Source organism: Pseudoliparis swirei, chromosome 23 (assembly GCF_029220125.1).
Source record: "Pseudoliparis swirei isolate HS2019 ecotype Mariana Trench chromosome 23, NWPU_hadal_v1, whole genome shotgun sequence".
NCBI classification, from domain to species: Eukaryota; Metazoa; Chordata; class Actinopteri; order Perciformes; family Liparidae; genus Pseudoliparis; species Pseudoliparis swirei.
Genome location: NC_079410.1, coordinates 18844594 through 18859297, shown reverse-complemented (window position 1 = coordinate 18859297; position 14704 = coordinate 18844594). Strand labels below are relative to the sequence as shown.

Sequence of the window (14704 nt, the reverse complement as noted above, 5' to 3'; positions counted from 1 at the left end):
AGGCGGCGCTCGGCTCTGACATGAATAACCCGTACACTGAGGAGGTGCAGAGGAGCCCCGTCAGGTACCTGAGGAAGTCTGTAGCTGGAGGCGTAGAGAGACATCGTATGGAGACTCTGATGGCATTCTTAAAGGAAAGAAATAGGAGGAATTTGCCCGTGTGCACTATCTAACTTAGCCTCTGAAAGATGAGATAAGATAGAGAAATAAAAGCAAAAACAGAAACTTCTAACCCAGAACAAATGTCCAAGAATGAGAAAGAGTTGTGGAGTCCCTGAGCGTCGTCTAACGAGGCGCTGAGTGATGAGGGTGAGGAGTGGGCATCACACGGGCTCCGTCTCAGAGGACCGATGACGGCAGCTACTCTGCACTTTAAGAGGACAAATACACAAGCGAGGCTTATGAAGGTCCGGCCCGTGTTCTGGCGGAGCTGCTCGACCCCTTCACTGAAGCTCAGCTAACAGATCGGGTTGCAATCTAAAGCAGGTGTTTTCAAACTTTTCTTTTTGCCCTGCGGACCATTTTTATTTAAACAGGTTCTTTGTGGACCGGCTGACTGAGAGTCCAATTAAAACGCAGTCCCCATAGTAGTCCGTTTCATATCATTTGTGATCTCTCTCTATTTATCCTCCCTCACACAGACGAGGCTTCACTCGGTTGGAGACACCTGGAAGCTGCTCCACATCCTCCCGGATCTTTTTTAGTCTTAAACTTTCGTATCATCCTGTCATATGATGATGTTGATCTGTGCACAACATATATTGCTGCTATATTTGTTCTGTATCTTTTTTCCGTACTTACTAAAATGTAAAATATAGCATTTCAGCTTCGCACAGACTTCACGTGTCAGCGCATTGTGTTTGGGTAATTACTGCATGGCCTGTAAAGTTATGTAATGGTTGCAGTGGTTATAATTGGTCTAGTACTGAGTGATTAGAGACCCGGTCCCGGTCCACAGCCCTGGGGTTGGGAACCTCTGATTGGTTTATATTCTTCAAGTCTATCAGAAATATATGTTGGCCTCATGAAGTGATTTCTAATTTAGCAGAAAGTCCTATTGTCCTGGGACTAACCGGGAGCCAGTTTAAAGATTTAACAACATTATACATAAATCTGCTGCTTCTTGTCAGTCACGAGTATCGTGACACCGACGTGTTTACTCCTGTTTCGTGGATTTATGTACAGCACCGGAAAGGTTCAGTGATTGGCCTCAGCTCAATGAGGTATGCCCAATTTATGCCAATTATATTTGTCATACCGGCGACGACAAAACAAAACACTGGAAGTGTTAAACCGCTCGGTAGACGAGACTTCACTGGTCACCTCACACTTTGAGATGTTTTTTGATGCAATATTCCGACCGCATTGCAAACGTTGCCTGGAGATATTTACAGCCCGAACGAGCCAACTCATTTAATAAACGGCCCGCGTCACGTTCACACCAAAGGCTTTAAACTTTAAGCGTAAACCAAATCATCCAACATGCAAAGAGCAGATGGCGGCCGATGGACAGCGCCCAGCGTCTGGATAGCAGGGCGAAGAAAATGTTTGCGAACAAACAATATGTGTTTACGGCTCACAGACATGATCAGGCTGCAGAGTCGGCTGAACTCTCCACACACAGAGAGATGCATTAAAAAAGTATTTTCAAAGACAATCCATCTGTTCTCTCCAGTGTTTATCCCTCAGAAGTGTTTTCTCTCCCCCCGTCTGCCGCTCGGTAGAAAGAGAGGCGGGTATTTAAATACTCTCGACTCGCTGTCAGAACAAAGCTCCTGAGAACTTTTTTTTCCCAAATTAGAAGGGATGCTAGCTGAACTTGGGTGACATATTTCAAAAGACTAAAGAAGTAAAAAGGAAGGAAATAGCGAGCAAGAAAAAATAAACCTTGGCAAACCTTAAAATAGTGATCAGCACACCTCTCTGAGTGGAGCTTCACATGCTGGTGCCTTTAGCCTAGCAAGCTCACTTTTAGACTTTTAGATCTGTATGTTCAAGGTAAAGTATAGCTAGCTAACATGGAGTAGCACTCCATAGGTCTATTATTGGGCACAATTTGCGTCTCCCATTTTGGGAATGTGATTGGCCTGAAGCCACTTGACCATACTCGTTAGCCTAGCTTAGCACGAAGAGCTTCCTCTGTCCAAAAGTTACACAATTCACCTACCATCACTTCCAAAGCTCGCCAATTATATATTATTTAATATGTGCAACATTTAAAGTGTGTTTAAGACGTAGTTTAAAATAGTTCGATGATACATGGATAACTTTACAATTTAGCTTAGAGCCAGTGAGCTTTAGCCCGAGGGGTCAAACTCTTTACTGAACCTCATTAGATTAGCAGAAAACTTTAAAGCTGAAAACATATGCATGACGTAAGCAGCTGTGTCCGTAGAGGTGGAGGAGGTGTGTGTATGGTCAGCTCACCTCCACGGGACAAGACAAGAGAAGGATCGAGCGTCTATAACATGAGCAGGACCACAATAAAGACCACAAACAAGTCCTGTAAGCACCATCTCATGTGAAAGACGCCATTTTCAGCCAACGGTTTGCATGTGAATTTTGATTTGTGTGTGTTTGAGATATAATTCCCATGAATAAAGTGAGAGAGGTACATGCTAACAAACAAGAGTGAATCCCTCATAGCAAACAGGCTGACCTAGCATGGAGGCTGATGGGTGTTGAGATGCAAAGATCAATACGATGTTGCTCCTCAGTGCTCAGAGTGTTTTCCACACACTTTTCCATCTTGATAGCAAAGTCTGTTGTGCATGAACACAGCTGGTGTAACACCCTGTTCCGTGTCTCCTGTGTTCCGTGTCTCCTATGTCTCCTCTGTGTCTTCTCTCTCTTGATTGTTTAATTCCCTGCACCTGCCCTCAGCCACTCTTGTCTCGTTACTGTCTGATGTCGTACACCTGTGTTTCCCCCCCTATATATTGTGTCAGTCTTTCCCTCGTCTCCTGTCGGATTGTCGTCTATAGTTCCGTGTCCTTTTCCCGTCGTCCTGGCCGTCTTCCTGATCCTGCCTGCTTCGACCCTGCCTGCCTGTCTGCCCCTTTTGGACCTTGTTTATTTTTCAACTGTTTTGCCTCATTAAAGAGCGCCTTTTTGTTATTTATATTGAATCCAGCCTGTCTTTCTGCGCCTGAGCCTCACCACGTTACACTCCTCGTGACAGCTGGATGTTGTCCAGACTGTTTTCTTTTTGTAACTATTGTTTCCTCTTTAAACCACATCAAGCTTAAAGTTCAGGACGGTAAATGTGACGTAGTTTAGCATAAAGGCTGGAATCATGGGGAATGTGGCTCTGTTCTAAAACTCACTTAAAATCAGTACTAAACACGTCATGTGTTGTTCTTCTAATACATTAAAAAGCCAAAGTGTAAAGGTATGCAAGCTGTTTCCTTCTGTGTCCATTCTTTGTGCTAAGCTAAGTTAACGAGCTGCTGGCTGTTGACTTATACTTAATAGCCAGATAGATTTGACAGGGAGTTATTAGTTTAACTATTTCTTCTTCGCAGTAACTTCAGAGCTAGGCTAACTGTTTCCCGATTTAGATTTTTTTGTATTAGCTCAGCTAACTAGCTGTAGCCATATATTTAACAGACATATTTCTGAGAGGTATTTATCTAACTCCCAGCACGAAAGGGAATAAGATGCCTTTGAGTATTCCTTTGAGTTTTAACAAACACAGGACGTTCACTCAGGAGGCTGCTGTTTGTGTCCCGTGTGAAAATAAAAGGTCCTGTTGACATAGCCTATATTTTATTCACTTTTTTATTTTGTTGTTCGGTTTGTCATGAAAGTGGCTAGTCTGAGTCGCTAGTGAGTCGGGTTAACTTAACTGTTACGGATCACCGTGTACGAAGTGCCATGAAACTTACTGCTGGTGAAATTACTACTTTATTTTCTTACTTTGGGTCAAAATACATCCATTAAACTTGTAAACTATGATCACCGTAAAGAGCTTTAGCCCCATACAGGTCCATTAAACTATTACACTTTATTAAAAGTATAAATGTGCATCTGTCCGAAAGAAGATCTGTAGCCGTACAGTCAAGTCTGCATTCAAACGTAAACGTGATTCCTTTTACTTTTTCAAAATAAAAGTCAAATTTATCTATTAAAGAGAAGGTAGCATAAAGCCTCTATAAATTCTTCAAACAATACAATATCATCTAGGCATACATCATAACCAATAAGGCAAATACAAAGCAGGCAATCAATCAACCTTCCATGGGGTTATTTACATAACAATGCTCTAATAATAAACCACTAAGTGCTTTTGTTGCCTAAACATCCTGAGAAAACGGTTTAAGTTTATTTTGAAAAGACTCTATGCATGTATCAAGCACCTCGAGCGTCAAACTTTAAAGCTCAAGAAGATCGACCGATGGCCGGTGTGTTGAGTGACAGCCTGTGGGGATAAACATTTGCAGTGCTCACCTGGTCTGGGGAAGAGGAATAGGGAGCGAGATGCAGAGGAACGGGTCAAAGGTGTTGCTCTGCTTCATACAGTGGGGGCATGTCAGTGAAGATCTGAGGAACAGAAAAGCACACGTTTATTGACATGAGTCTTGAAACACCAACGACTTCCAAACTAATGTCAAAGTCTTCCTTATCAAGTCTGGCGTTTTAATCTCGTTACCCGAGTGAGCGACACGGTCAGAAGGAACACGCAGAACCTCTCGATCTGATTGTGAGAACGGAAAAGACGAGTGATGTAACCGGTGGGAATTGAGACAGACGAGTGGGTGGGGGGGGTTGTAAGTTGTAAAAAAAAAGAAGCCCCCATGGCTATAAAGAGGAACCGGCAGAAGTCGTTTCCATCTTGTTGCATCACCAGTGATCCTAAGGCTGCATCACGATGATGCCGGTACGGGAACCCAAGCAGAGGAGAGTGCAGAGCTTCTCTAAGTGAGGCTTTTTCTTCCTTCGCATCTGAACGCCGGGACGCAGACCACTAACCAGATGTGTGCAGCAGTCATTTCCTATTACAATAGTTTTCCATTCAGACCCTTTGTTCATAATTAGACCTCCTTTCAAGGAATCCCACTCGGTTACACAGGGGGAACGTATTCCAGTTAGCCAATTATCTGAACAATGAGTCGAGCCCACTGGAGCCAAAGCACCGATTGCTGGAAGTGATTTTGTAAACTGTCCTGCAACTTCATTTAATCTTTTGTCCGGAATTTAGAGTTAATCCGTGCAGGATTTCCCGGATAAGACTTTCTGTAAATACTCAATAATTAAGTGAATCTTGAATAGGTGCCTTCGATCGACCTCTTTGATTACATGAATTAGAGTCATTAGTGTGTGTGTAGACTGTAAATACATTGTACTCATTGAATTAAGCTATCTCCATCTAAACCAGGGAGACACAAACAGAGGGACTTATAGCCGAGTGGTATTCCTGCAGTTGCCCGAGGATACATGGAACCATTGTTGAGTAGCTTAGATCATTTAAATGAAATCTAAATAAAATACGATGAATATATATATATATACATACACATATGCACACACATATATATACACACACACATATATATATATATATACATACACACATATATATATATACAGTATATACATACACATATATATACACACACACATATATATATATATATACATACACATATATATATATATATACATACACATATATATACACATATATATATTCACACACACACATATATATATATACAGTACATACACATATATACACACACATATATATATATATATACATACATATACAGTATATACATAAATATGATGTATACACACACACACACATATATATTCACACTAACTACGTGCAAAGAGCTAGAACTGTTGAGAAAGTTAGCTCAACATAATGTTTATATGGTTAAAACATGAAGAACCAGAGCGACATAAACACTGACATTTAAATCACATGAAACTAATCGTCACAATGTCCATGTGCATCTGGTTGGAAGTGTTTCATAACATCCAGAAGGGTTGAGATCGCATTTATAGAAGTGACAACCGGAATTTCGGGTGTCAAAGTTGGAGCTGAAAAAATATTTAGTGCAAAAACAGAATCAAACTAGAACTGGCACTCGGTAGAGCGCATACCTTCCCATATCACAAGATTGGGCATTGAATTATGAACATTTTGGCATTAGTTGCATGTCAATTGGATACAAATTGACCGTGCTATGGTAAAAAGAAGATTTCGACCTTTTCATGACCTTGACCTTTGACCCGATTGATCCCAAAATCTAATCAAATGGTCCCCGGATAATAACCAATCATCCCACCAATTTCATGCGATTCGATTTAATACTTTTTGAGTTATGCGAGTAACACGCATACAAATAAATAAATAAATAAATACACGGCAATCAAAACATAACCTTCCGCATTTTCAATGCGAAGGTAAAAATAAATAAAAAAGATTGGGTAGGAAATTGAAGAAGAAAAAAACTCTGAGTAAGACGCAACGTCTCATTCCGACATTCTGCTCAGGTAAAACATGTTACACCTCAACAGATTATTTAAAACAAAGCAGAAAGGTCATTGAGGAGGTAGCGCTACAGTAGCAATGACATCTCTCATCATTAATGGGTTTTAATAGCGCCATTGACTCTGAATGCTTTTTTGGATTTCATTTCTTTTATCGGCGGCATGATGGACATAAACCTGCAACGCTGTGAGGTGGAATAACTTAAAACATGACAGGTTTGTGTGTGTGACACTCAGCACATGAACTGAAAATAGACTTGTGTGGAGAATAGCCGAGCAGCCATAAAAATACACAGAGTGTAAAGAACTCCGGGAGAAGATTAAAATCGAGGAAATGAATCGATAAAGAGAGACCAATTACGGCTTTAAATCTAAAATGAATCAATTACGGCTTTAAATCTAAAATGAAAGAAACGGAGGCAGAGTTAAGAAACATGTAATTGTTTCTTAACTCTCTTAACTGTCTCTTAACTTTTAGTTTCTTTTAACTCGTCTTGTTCTGTGTTTTTTGTTTATAACTATTTGTTTCATATGTTGCTGCCTGTCTTGTCCAGGTCCCCCTCGAAAAAGTGATTTTTAATCTCAATGGGTTTCACCTGGGTAAATAAAGGTTTAACCCTTGTGTTGCCTTAGGGTCAATTTGACCCGATTCAATATTTAACCCTCCTGCCGCCTTAGGGTTAATTTGACCCCATTCAATGTTTAATGTCGGTGTTCTTTCGGTAGTCAACAAACAAACATAAAGTGCCTCACACTTAAACTTGGAAAACAATATTAATTCTAATAATTTTCTGGAGGTTTTAATTGCTGGCGTCAAATTGACCCCACGGGTAAAATATGTTAGTAAATATAAAGGTAACAGGAGGGTTAAAAATTGAATCGGGTCAAATTGACCCTAAGGCGGCAGGAGGGTTAAATATTGAATCGGGTCAAATTGACCCTAAGGCAACAGGAGGGTTAAATAAAAAAATAAAAAATGTCTGTGTCTTTTAGAGCCATAAACCAAAAACACTCCCCATCCTCTCCCTGCTTCCCAGAACTCCCCAAGTGTATGTACTATGTGTATTGAATCTATACAACCTTCACAAGACATCCTACCATGGGAAATTAAGCCATAGATGAACTGCTCCGATGTGTTTTCCTTGTAGGGCGGCACCTGACGGGCCCAGTGGGGGTATAAGGGGGGGGGAAGAATAAAGCTCTGTTCAAGCAGGCCCAGCTGACACTGGCTCTTAGTGGATCGCTCCCTCTTTGGCAGAGCAGAACGGCCGCCCCACGGATGTCTTGTTCTCGCCAGGAAACAGTGAGGGCTGCTGCACTCCATGCATACAGATCACACTCAGCCTTCACTGAAACATAGATGTTGCCCGGCACCGCTCGAAAAAACACTCAAAGAGAGAAAAAGAGAAGAGGTGATATTCTGGTGACGCTCAAACGGAGGAAGCGTGCACACGGTTGGAGGAGAGCTGTGTGTGCCGGAAACGCAGCCATGCTGAAGAGGTATCTATAGCTAATTGATTTTCTCTCCTAAGAGTTTCAATAGGATCAAATTAAACAGGCTGGCAGCTAATTTTTCTCACTGAGCCCGGCAGCGGATCCCCTGGTGGGGGATGAACGCTCAGTTTATTCACCACTCTAACGCTCAGAAATAGAGAGAAAAAGCATAAATCTTAATGTGTGCTTCATTCACTAACTGAAATATTACAACGCACACACACACATCATAAACGGACCCATTACTGGGGCCGGCCAAACTGCGGTTACCCAATCGCTTAAGTCATAACAAATCATCCGGGAGATGTGATGAAAACCAACGCAGCCCAACCGATTCGTAGACGAGCGAGAGGTCTCTGGGAGGAAAGTGGCATGACGGGAAGACGAGCCGCGGCGAAACTACACCGCGTCTGCGATCGGAAACGCTCGGCTGCCCACAGATCCCCGTCTTCCATCTAATTAAAGATGTGCCGCCTTAAACAGAGACGTTAAAGAGCACTGGAAGTGTAAAACAGGTGAGAGCTGTTGAGCGGCTCCGGAGTCTGACGGCGGGAAACATAAATCAAGATCAAACACGTCTGGGCTTGGCTCGCTCGGACAGTGATGTAATGCTTAGTATGGTCGCGATGATTGCTCAGGGACCGACCGCGCCATTACAAGGATTATTCTCCGGTCTGTCAAGTCTAGAAGTTGCATTGTGAACGCTGCACGGGCATCGGTGGTGCCTCGGGAGTCAGGAAGTATCAGCACCAGCAAGAGTCAGCGCCAGGAGACAAAAGATACAGCCGACTGGTGGAAGTGAAGGAAGGACTGGATAAAAGAGAGCAGTCTTTAGAACATTATGCTGAGTCATTAACCGCCGAATAATTATCTTTTTTTTTTACATGAGCGCCATAAATCTACAGTGCAAACTCGCTCCTATTTTCTTGGACCAGACCAACATTTGAAATGGGCACATGGATGAGTTGGCCCTCTGACGTCTGTATGACACTCCTCTCCCAGTGCACGGACAGTTTCATCAACACGGTGCTGGTCTAACCAACTTAACTCACTCCCGTTCCCAGAACAGGTCAAACCCGCCTCCCCTCTGCTCCACCAATCACAGGCCCGCACCTCGGCAACAACACCTGACTGTCATGGGTTTGTCACGGGGTGAGGCTCAGGTGCAGAGAAACAGGCTGGACTCCAGCTTTAAAGCGAAAATACTTTACTTCAAGATAAGGTATGACATAAAAACCCTAGCTTGAAAGAAACCCCAAAAAAACCCATGCGGAATCGCATGTGGACAAAGACGGTGAGTTGATCGATGAAACAGAGACACTACGAGACAGAGATAAAGACAACAAACCGACAGGAGACAAGGGAAAGACTGGCACAATATAGAGGGGGAAAACACAGGTGTGCGGCATGATGCAATCAAGGAGACAGGAGTGGCTGATGGCAGGTGAAGGGAATTAACCAATCAAGGAGACAGAGGAGTGGCTGAGGGCAGGTGAAGGGAATGAAACAATCAAGGAGACAGAGGAGTGGCTGAGGGCAGGTGAAGGGAATGAAACAATCAAGGAGACAGGAGTGGCTGAGGGCAGGTGAAGGGAATGAAACAATCAAGGAGACAGAGGAGTGGCTGAGGGCAGGTGAAGGGAATGAAACAATCAAGGAGACAGAGGAGTGGCTGGTGGCAGGTGAAGGGAATTAACCAATCAAGGAGACAGAGGAGTGGCTGAGGGCAGGTGAAGGGAATGAAACAATCAAGGAGACAGAGGAGTGGCTGAGGGCAGGTGAAGGGAATGAAACAATCAAGGAGACAGAGGAGTGGCTGAGGGCAGGTGAAGGGAATGAAACAATCAAGGAGACAGGAGTGGCTGAGGGCAGGTGAAGGGAATGAAACAATCAAGGAGACAGAGGAGTGGCTGAGGGCAGGTGAAGGGAATGAAACAATCAAGGAGACAGAGGAGTGGCTGGTGGCAGGTGAAGGGAATTAACCAATCAAGGAGACAGAGGAGTGGCTGAGGGCAGGTGAAGGGAATGCAACAATCAAGGAGACAGAGGAGTGGCTGAGGGCAGGTGAAGGGAATGAAACTATCAAAACAGAGGAGACACAGAGGAGACAAGACAGGATAAACAAGCAGGGCGTTACATTGAGAGCCTTTTCATGACTGATTGGTTATACAGTCGGGGTGAACAGCCTGTTTTGGGGGCTTTGCACAGTTGCCAACAGTAACCAGTAAATAAAAAAACATCTCTTTGTGATCCAAAATACACCGGACACATTTACAACGCCAATTGCAGCACTCCAATTAAGTACTTGTGCTTAAGGGATTCGTGAGGGGAGGTACCAGGGCAGGTTTTCATCAGACCTTTTATTATTACTCCTCTTGCCTGTTTGTTAATTACCCTGCAGATTGACTACGAGGGAGGCATCTCCACCTCAGAGGAGCTCTGTGTGAAAGTACAGGACTGTTCTTAGACGGATGTGTCTGCAGCCACAAGACGCTTACTGATGGAGTGCATGTTGATTTCCATATAGATAAGAGCTCAAAACACAGACTGGCAGCAAGTTATTGTGGTTGTTTTGTAAAAAGATGCAGAAAATGAAAGTTACAGCTCATCAAAAGGTTTGGCATACACATGAATCTTCGCTCTCCTTTCTCGTTGTCCCTCCCGAGAAGGGTTTAATGTGTGTGTTCCTCTGGACTGGAGCATGTTCACAGCTGGAGGGCTAGTTAGCGGGCTAACGTCTGTGTGTGCATGTGTGTGTGGTTGTGTGTGTGCATGTGTGTGTGTGTGTTTGCGTGTGTGTGTGTGGTGGTGTGTGTGAGTGGTTGTGTGGGGTTGTGTGTGTGTGTGTGGTTGTGTGTACGTGTGTGTGTGGGTGGTTGTGTGTGGTTGTGTGTGGTTGTGTGTGTGTGTGTGTGTGTGTGTGGTTGTGTGTGTGTGTGTGTGTGGTGTGTGCGTGTATGTGGTTGTGTATGTGGGGGTGGTTGTGTGTGTGTGTCTCAGAAATCATTGCGAGACAGAGAGCGTGTCCTGGAGCGCCGTGGAGGGAGGGGCCGCTGCTCTGTCACCAGTGTGGCACTAGAGAGCGTGGGGCAATCTGCAAGCTGACTAACTCGCCAGATGTCCACCAGTTAGCTCTCTAGCTCGCCAATACCACCTTAAAAGCAACAGTGGTTACAGTAGATCTTATTCCACAAGTATTTTTTTGGCTTGGCTGAAACCACCCTCCAAACTATCGCTTTTCCTAAAGCCCCGTGCACACTGTGTGACGCCACTCCCCTTTAAGAGGCGGGGCCGGCCTCCCGGTTGATGGTGGTGGACGAGGAGGAGGAGGAGGAGGAGGATTTTGTGAAACAGCCTTTTGATGAGCTGTTAGATGGCTTTACTAAAGACCAATTGTTAGAGCTGGCTAAACATTATAAAATCGTTGTTGCCAGTGGTAGGAGTAAAGTAACTGTTAAATCGGTGGTGAGGGTTGCACTAATTGAGTCAGGCGTCCTCCAGGACGAGGAGAAAGCGGACCCCGCCACGACTGGTGCGGTGGCGGTATTGACTTTCGAACAGCAAAAGGAATTGTTGGAGTTGCAAATGCAGCGGGATAAATGGAAGGCGGAGATGGAGATTGAAAAGCTGAAGCTTCAGGAGAGGATGGAGCAAGAAAAGCTAGAACAACAGAAGGAAATAGAGCAGGAACGACTGAAGGTAGAAGTCTACCGGCTTGATTTGATTAAAGAGGGGAAGATTACTGCCTCCGGTGTCTTCACCTGCTTCGGTTGACATCAGTCACAGTTTACGGTTATGTCCTAAATTCAATGAATCCGATCCAGATTCCTTTTTCTTAGTGTTTGACCGGGTAGCCGAGATTCGTAACTGGTCTGATGCAGACCGCACCTTGCTGTTACAATGTGTGTTAACAGGAAAGGGTCAAGAAGCCATCTCTGCATTAAGTTTCACACAGTGCCGAGATTACGTTACTGTTAAAGATGCAGTGTTGAGGGCATATGAGCTTATACCCGAGGCGTACCGTCAACGGTTTCGTTCGATGAGAATGAAGGACCATCAATTAAGCCCATGGGGCACACCTGCCAGTGGTGTGTCCCAGGGTCTATAAGATGGTCCGGCCCCGCCTCTTAAAGGGGAGTGGCGTCACAACTGCTTCAACATGTGGAGGAGTCCAATGATTGAGAGCCCTACTGTGCAAAGGTAGGCAGTTATTATGATTATACAACCACTGTTCAGGAGCCGAGGATCCCTCCATCGTCAAACTGGTCACGAAGACATAAGTGTGTGTGTGTGTGTTAAAAGAAGAGACTCACTTGTACTGTGCCTGGAAGTGCTCCTGGACAAAGCTGTGCTGCTGGGACTGGGACGGGTCAGGAGACGCCACCTCCTCGGCTCCACCGGGGCCCTGCAGAGGAGTAAACACACACCGATGTCACACTCTCAGATTCTTTAGCGATCATCTATCGGCGAGCCGGTCGTCATCGGTGCGAGAGGAAACTGTATTTTGTGGCAGTGCTACGACACATTTGGATCCCGTAGCATGCAGCGTGAGCACGTTCTGGCTTTTCTGTGGCAATAAAGTGATATTCAGGATTGTTGGAAAGCGCTGACCCAAACATAACTGCCTCCACGCTTTCATCTACTCACCCACAGCAGAGAGGAAGATGGCCTCAGATGAAGATAAAGGAGGAGAGAAATATTTCTTTCATTTTCGAAGAAAACAGAGTAACACACGCACACGCACACACACACACACACACACACACACACACACACACAGGTGTCTCACCGCTATGCATTAATGGCTTTATCTCGTTTTACAGAACAAAGAATCTTTCTTTAACAACTTATATAATGCAGTTTACAAGGAATATAATTGTTTCACTTGGCAATAAGGATGCACAGATTTGATCAAACATGCATCTAATCCTCCGACTCGTGAAGTGATACGGCATGTAAAGTGTATATTGTTGTTAAATAGCTACTCACTGGGCTCAGTCAAGGAATAGTTTGACAATACTCCATTAAATGCTCTAGATACGAAAACTAATACCACTCTCAAGATAAAACGCATTCATTTCTGAAGGTTTTGTAACCTGAGCCAAGCTAGCTTCCCTGATGCTACTTGTTAGCTCACAGTAGCTTCACATTTAAAAACATGCAGCATGCCCGACAATGGCGTCCATCTTCTCATTTAGCTCTCCGCAAGAAAGCAAAGAAGTGCATTTCCTAGAAGGTGAAAACAATCTCAGTCATGTGTCTCGTGGCTCGTGCAGAGGACTCGATCTAGAAGTGCTCTCGGTCACATTGAGCTGTCGCCCTGGATCATTTGGGACGTCTCTTTCTGTAAGTGGAGCTGCTCTCCTTCACGCCAACAGCAGAGCAAAATGCCCATGAAAACATTGTTTCAGTCCCCGAGTGGTTCTGCTTAAAAAAGGCCGTCGTGCGGCGTAGAAGCACCGCGTTAGCATTTCTCTGCTCGCACGCTATCTCGCCCACGGCGGGCGGCGAGAAAGGTCGGGCACTTGAGAATGCGTGAAGTCATCGTATCTTTTACACCTGGCTGCCAATCGGAGGCGGACTCTCCGGTCCGTCTCCGTTGACAACGCTCGCTCTCTGTTTATCCTCCGGCTTCTAGCTCCTGGTCCCAAGCTAGCTGCTCGAGGACCTCCACTCACACACCGGGAGGAGGGTTAGAACTCTACAATGGAGAGGGGTCTGTGTGTGTGTGTGTGGGGGGGTCTGTGTGTGTGTGTGTGTGTGTGTGGGTCGTTGTGTGGGTGTGTGTGTGTGTGTGTGTGTGGGTCGTTGTGTGGGTGTGTGTGGGTGTGGTTGTGTGAGTGGTTGTATGTGTGTGTGGTTGGTTGTGGTTAAGTGAGTGTGGGTGGTTGTGTGTGTGCGTGTTTGTGAGGTTGTGTGTGAGTGGTTGTATGTGTGTGTGGTTGGTTGCGGTTGAGTGAGTGTGTGTATGGTTGTGTGTAGTGGCGGTTCGTCCATAGGGGGCGCTAGGGCGCCGCCCCTCTTAAAAATGTTAGATGAAAAAAAAAAAGAAGAAGAAAAAACACATCCTGTCAAAAAACATTATATGCCAAATCATTTAAATAGTAAATATACCGTGTTGACGCGCTAAATGTGTGTGGGAGACCGTCAGCCTGTCAACAACCACTTAAGTTAATGTGAAAAAATATAATATATCGCCATTATCACGGAGAGAAGCCCCTCCCCATTTTCGGGTCGCTGGTCTAACGTGTGTACGGCATCGATAAAACATTTCACGGTCGTTTCTGTAAGGACGGCTTCTCATTGGCGGATGAAACGTGAATCTTGGGTCGCAAAATTGTGCGCTCATTGGCCAATGACATCGTTTTATTATTTCACGTGATTGGACTATTCGGTAGATCAGAGACCGGCGTTCCCTCAGCGGAGCTACGCGAGCAGGTTGCTAACGGAGCTGTCAGCTGGTGCTCAGTGAGTAATGCGCTGTTTAATTTCCCCTGTCTGTTGTTCCAAAGGGACTGAAACTCTCTGGACTACAACGGGGGGAGGGATCTAAAGAGCTGCAGACAAGTGTAAAGCACAAATCTTGCCGCAGTTATCTAGCTAAGGGCATGGAGCTAACTTGCTAACAGCATGGAGCTAACCCTGTCTTATTGGAGTTATTGAGACGTTTGCCCACTTTAAAGAGAGGAGGCTACTTGTCTTTACAGTA

At 44.7% G+C, this 14704-nt stretch overlaps 1 protein-coding gene across 2 annotated transcripts in view; it reads right to left on the bottom strand.

Annotated features, from left to right (window-relative positions):
* Nucleotides 1–14704, bottom strand: part of usp43b (ubiquitin specific peptidase 43b) — a 78907-nt gene that overhangs the window by 38599 nt on the left and 25604 nt on the right. For both annotated transcript variants that reach the window (XM_056406135.1, XM_056406134.1), the window contains exons 3-4: nt 12309–12400; nt 4450–4542 (exon numbers count right to left, since the gene is read on the bottom strand). In XM_056406135.1, coding sequence (XP_056262110.1) covers nt 4450–4542; nt 12309–12400 — 185 coding nt within the window. The remainder of the gene's footprint in view (nt 1–4449; nt 4543–12308; nt 12401–14704) is intronic.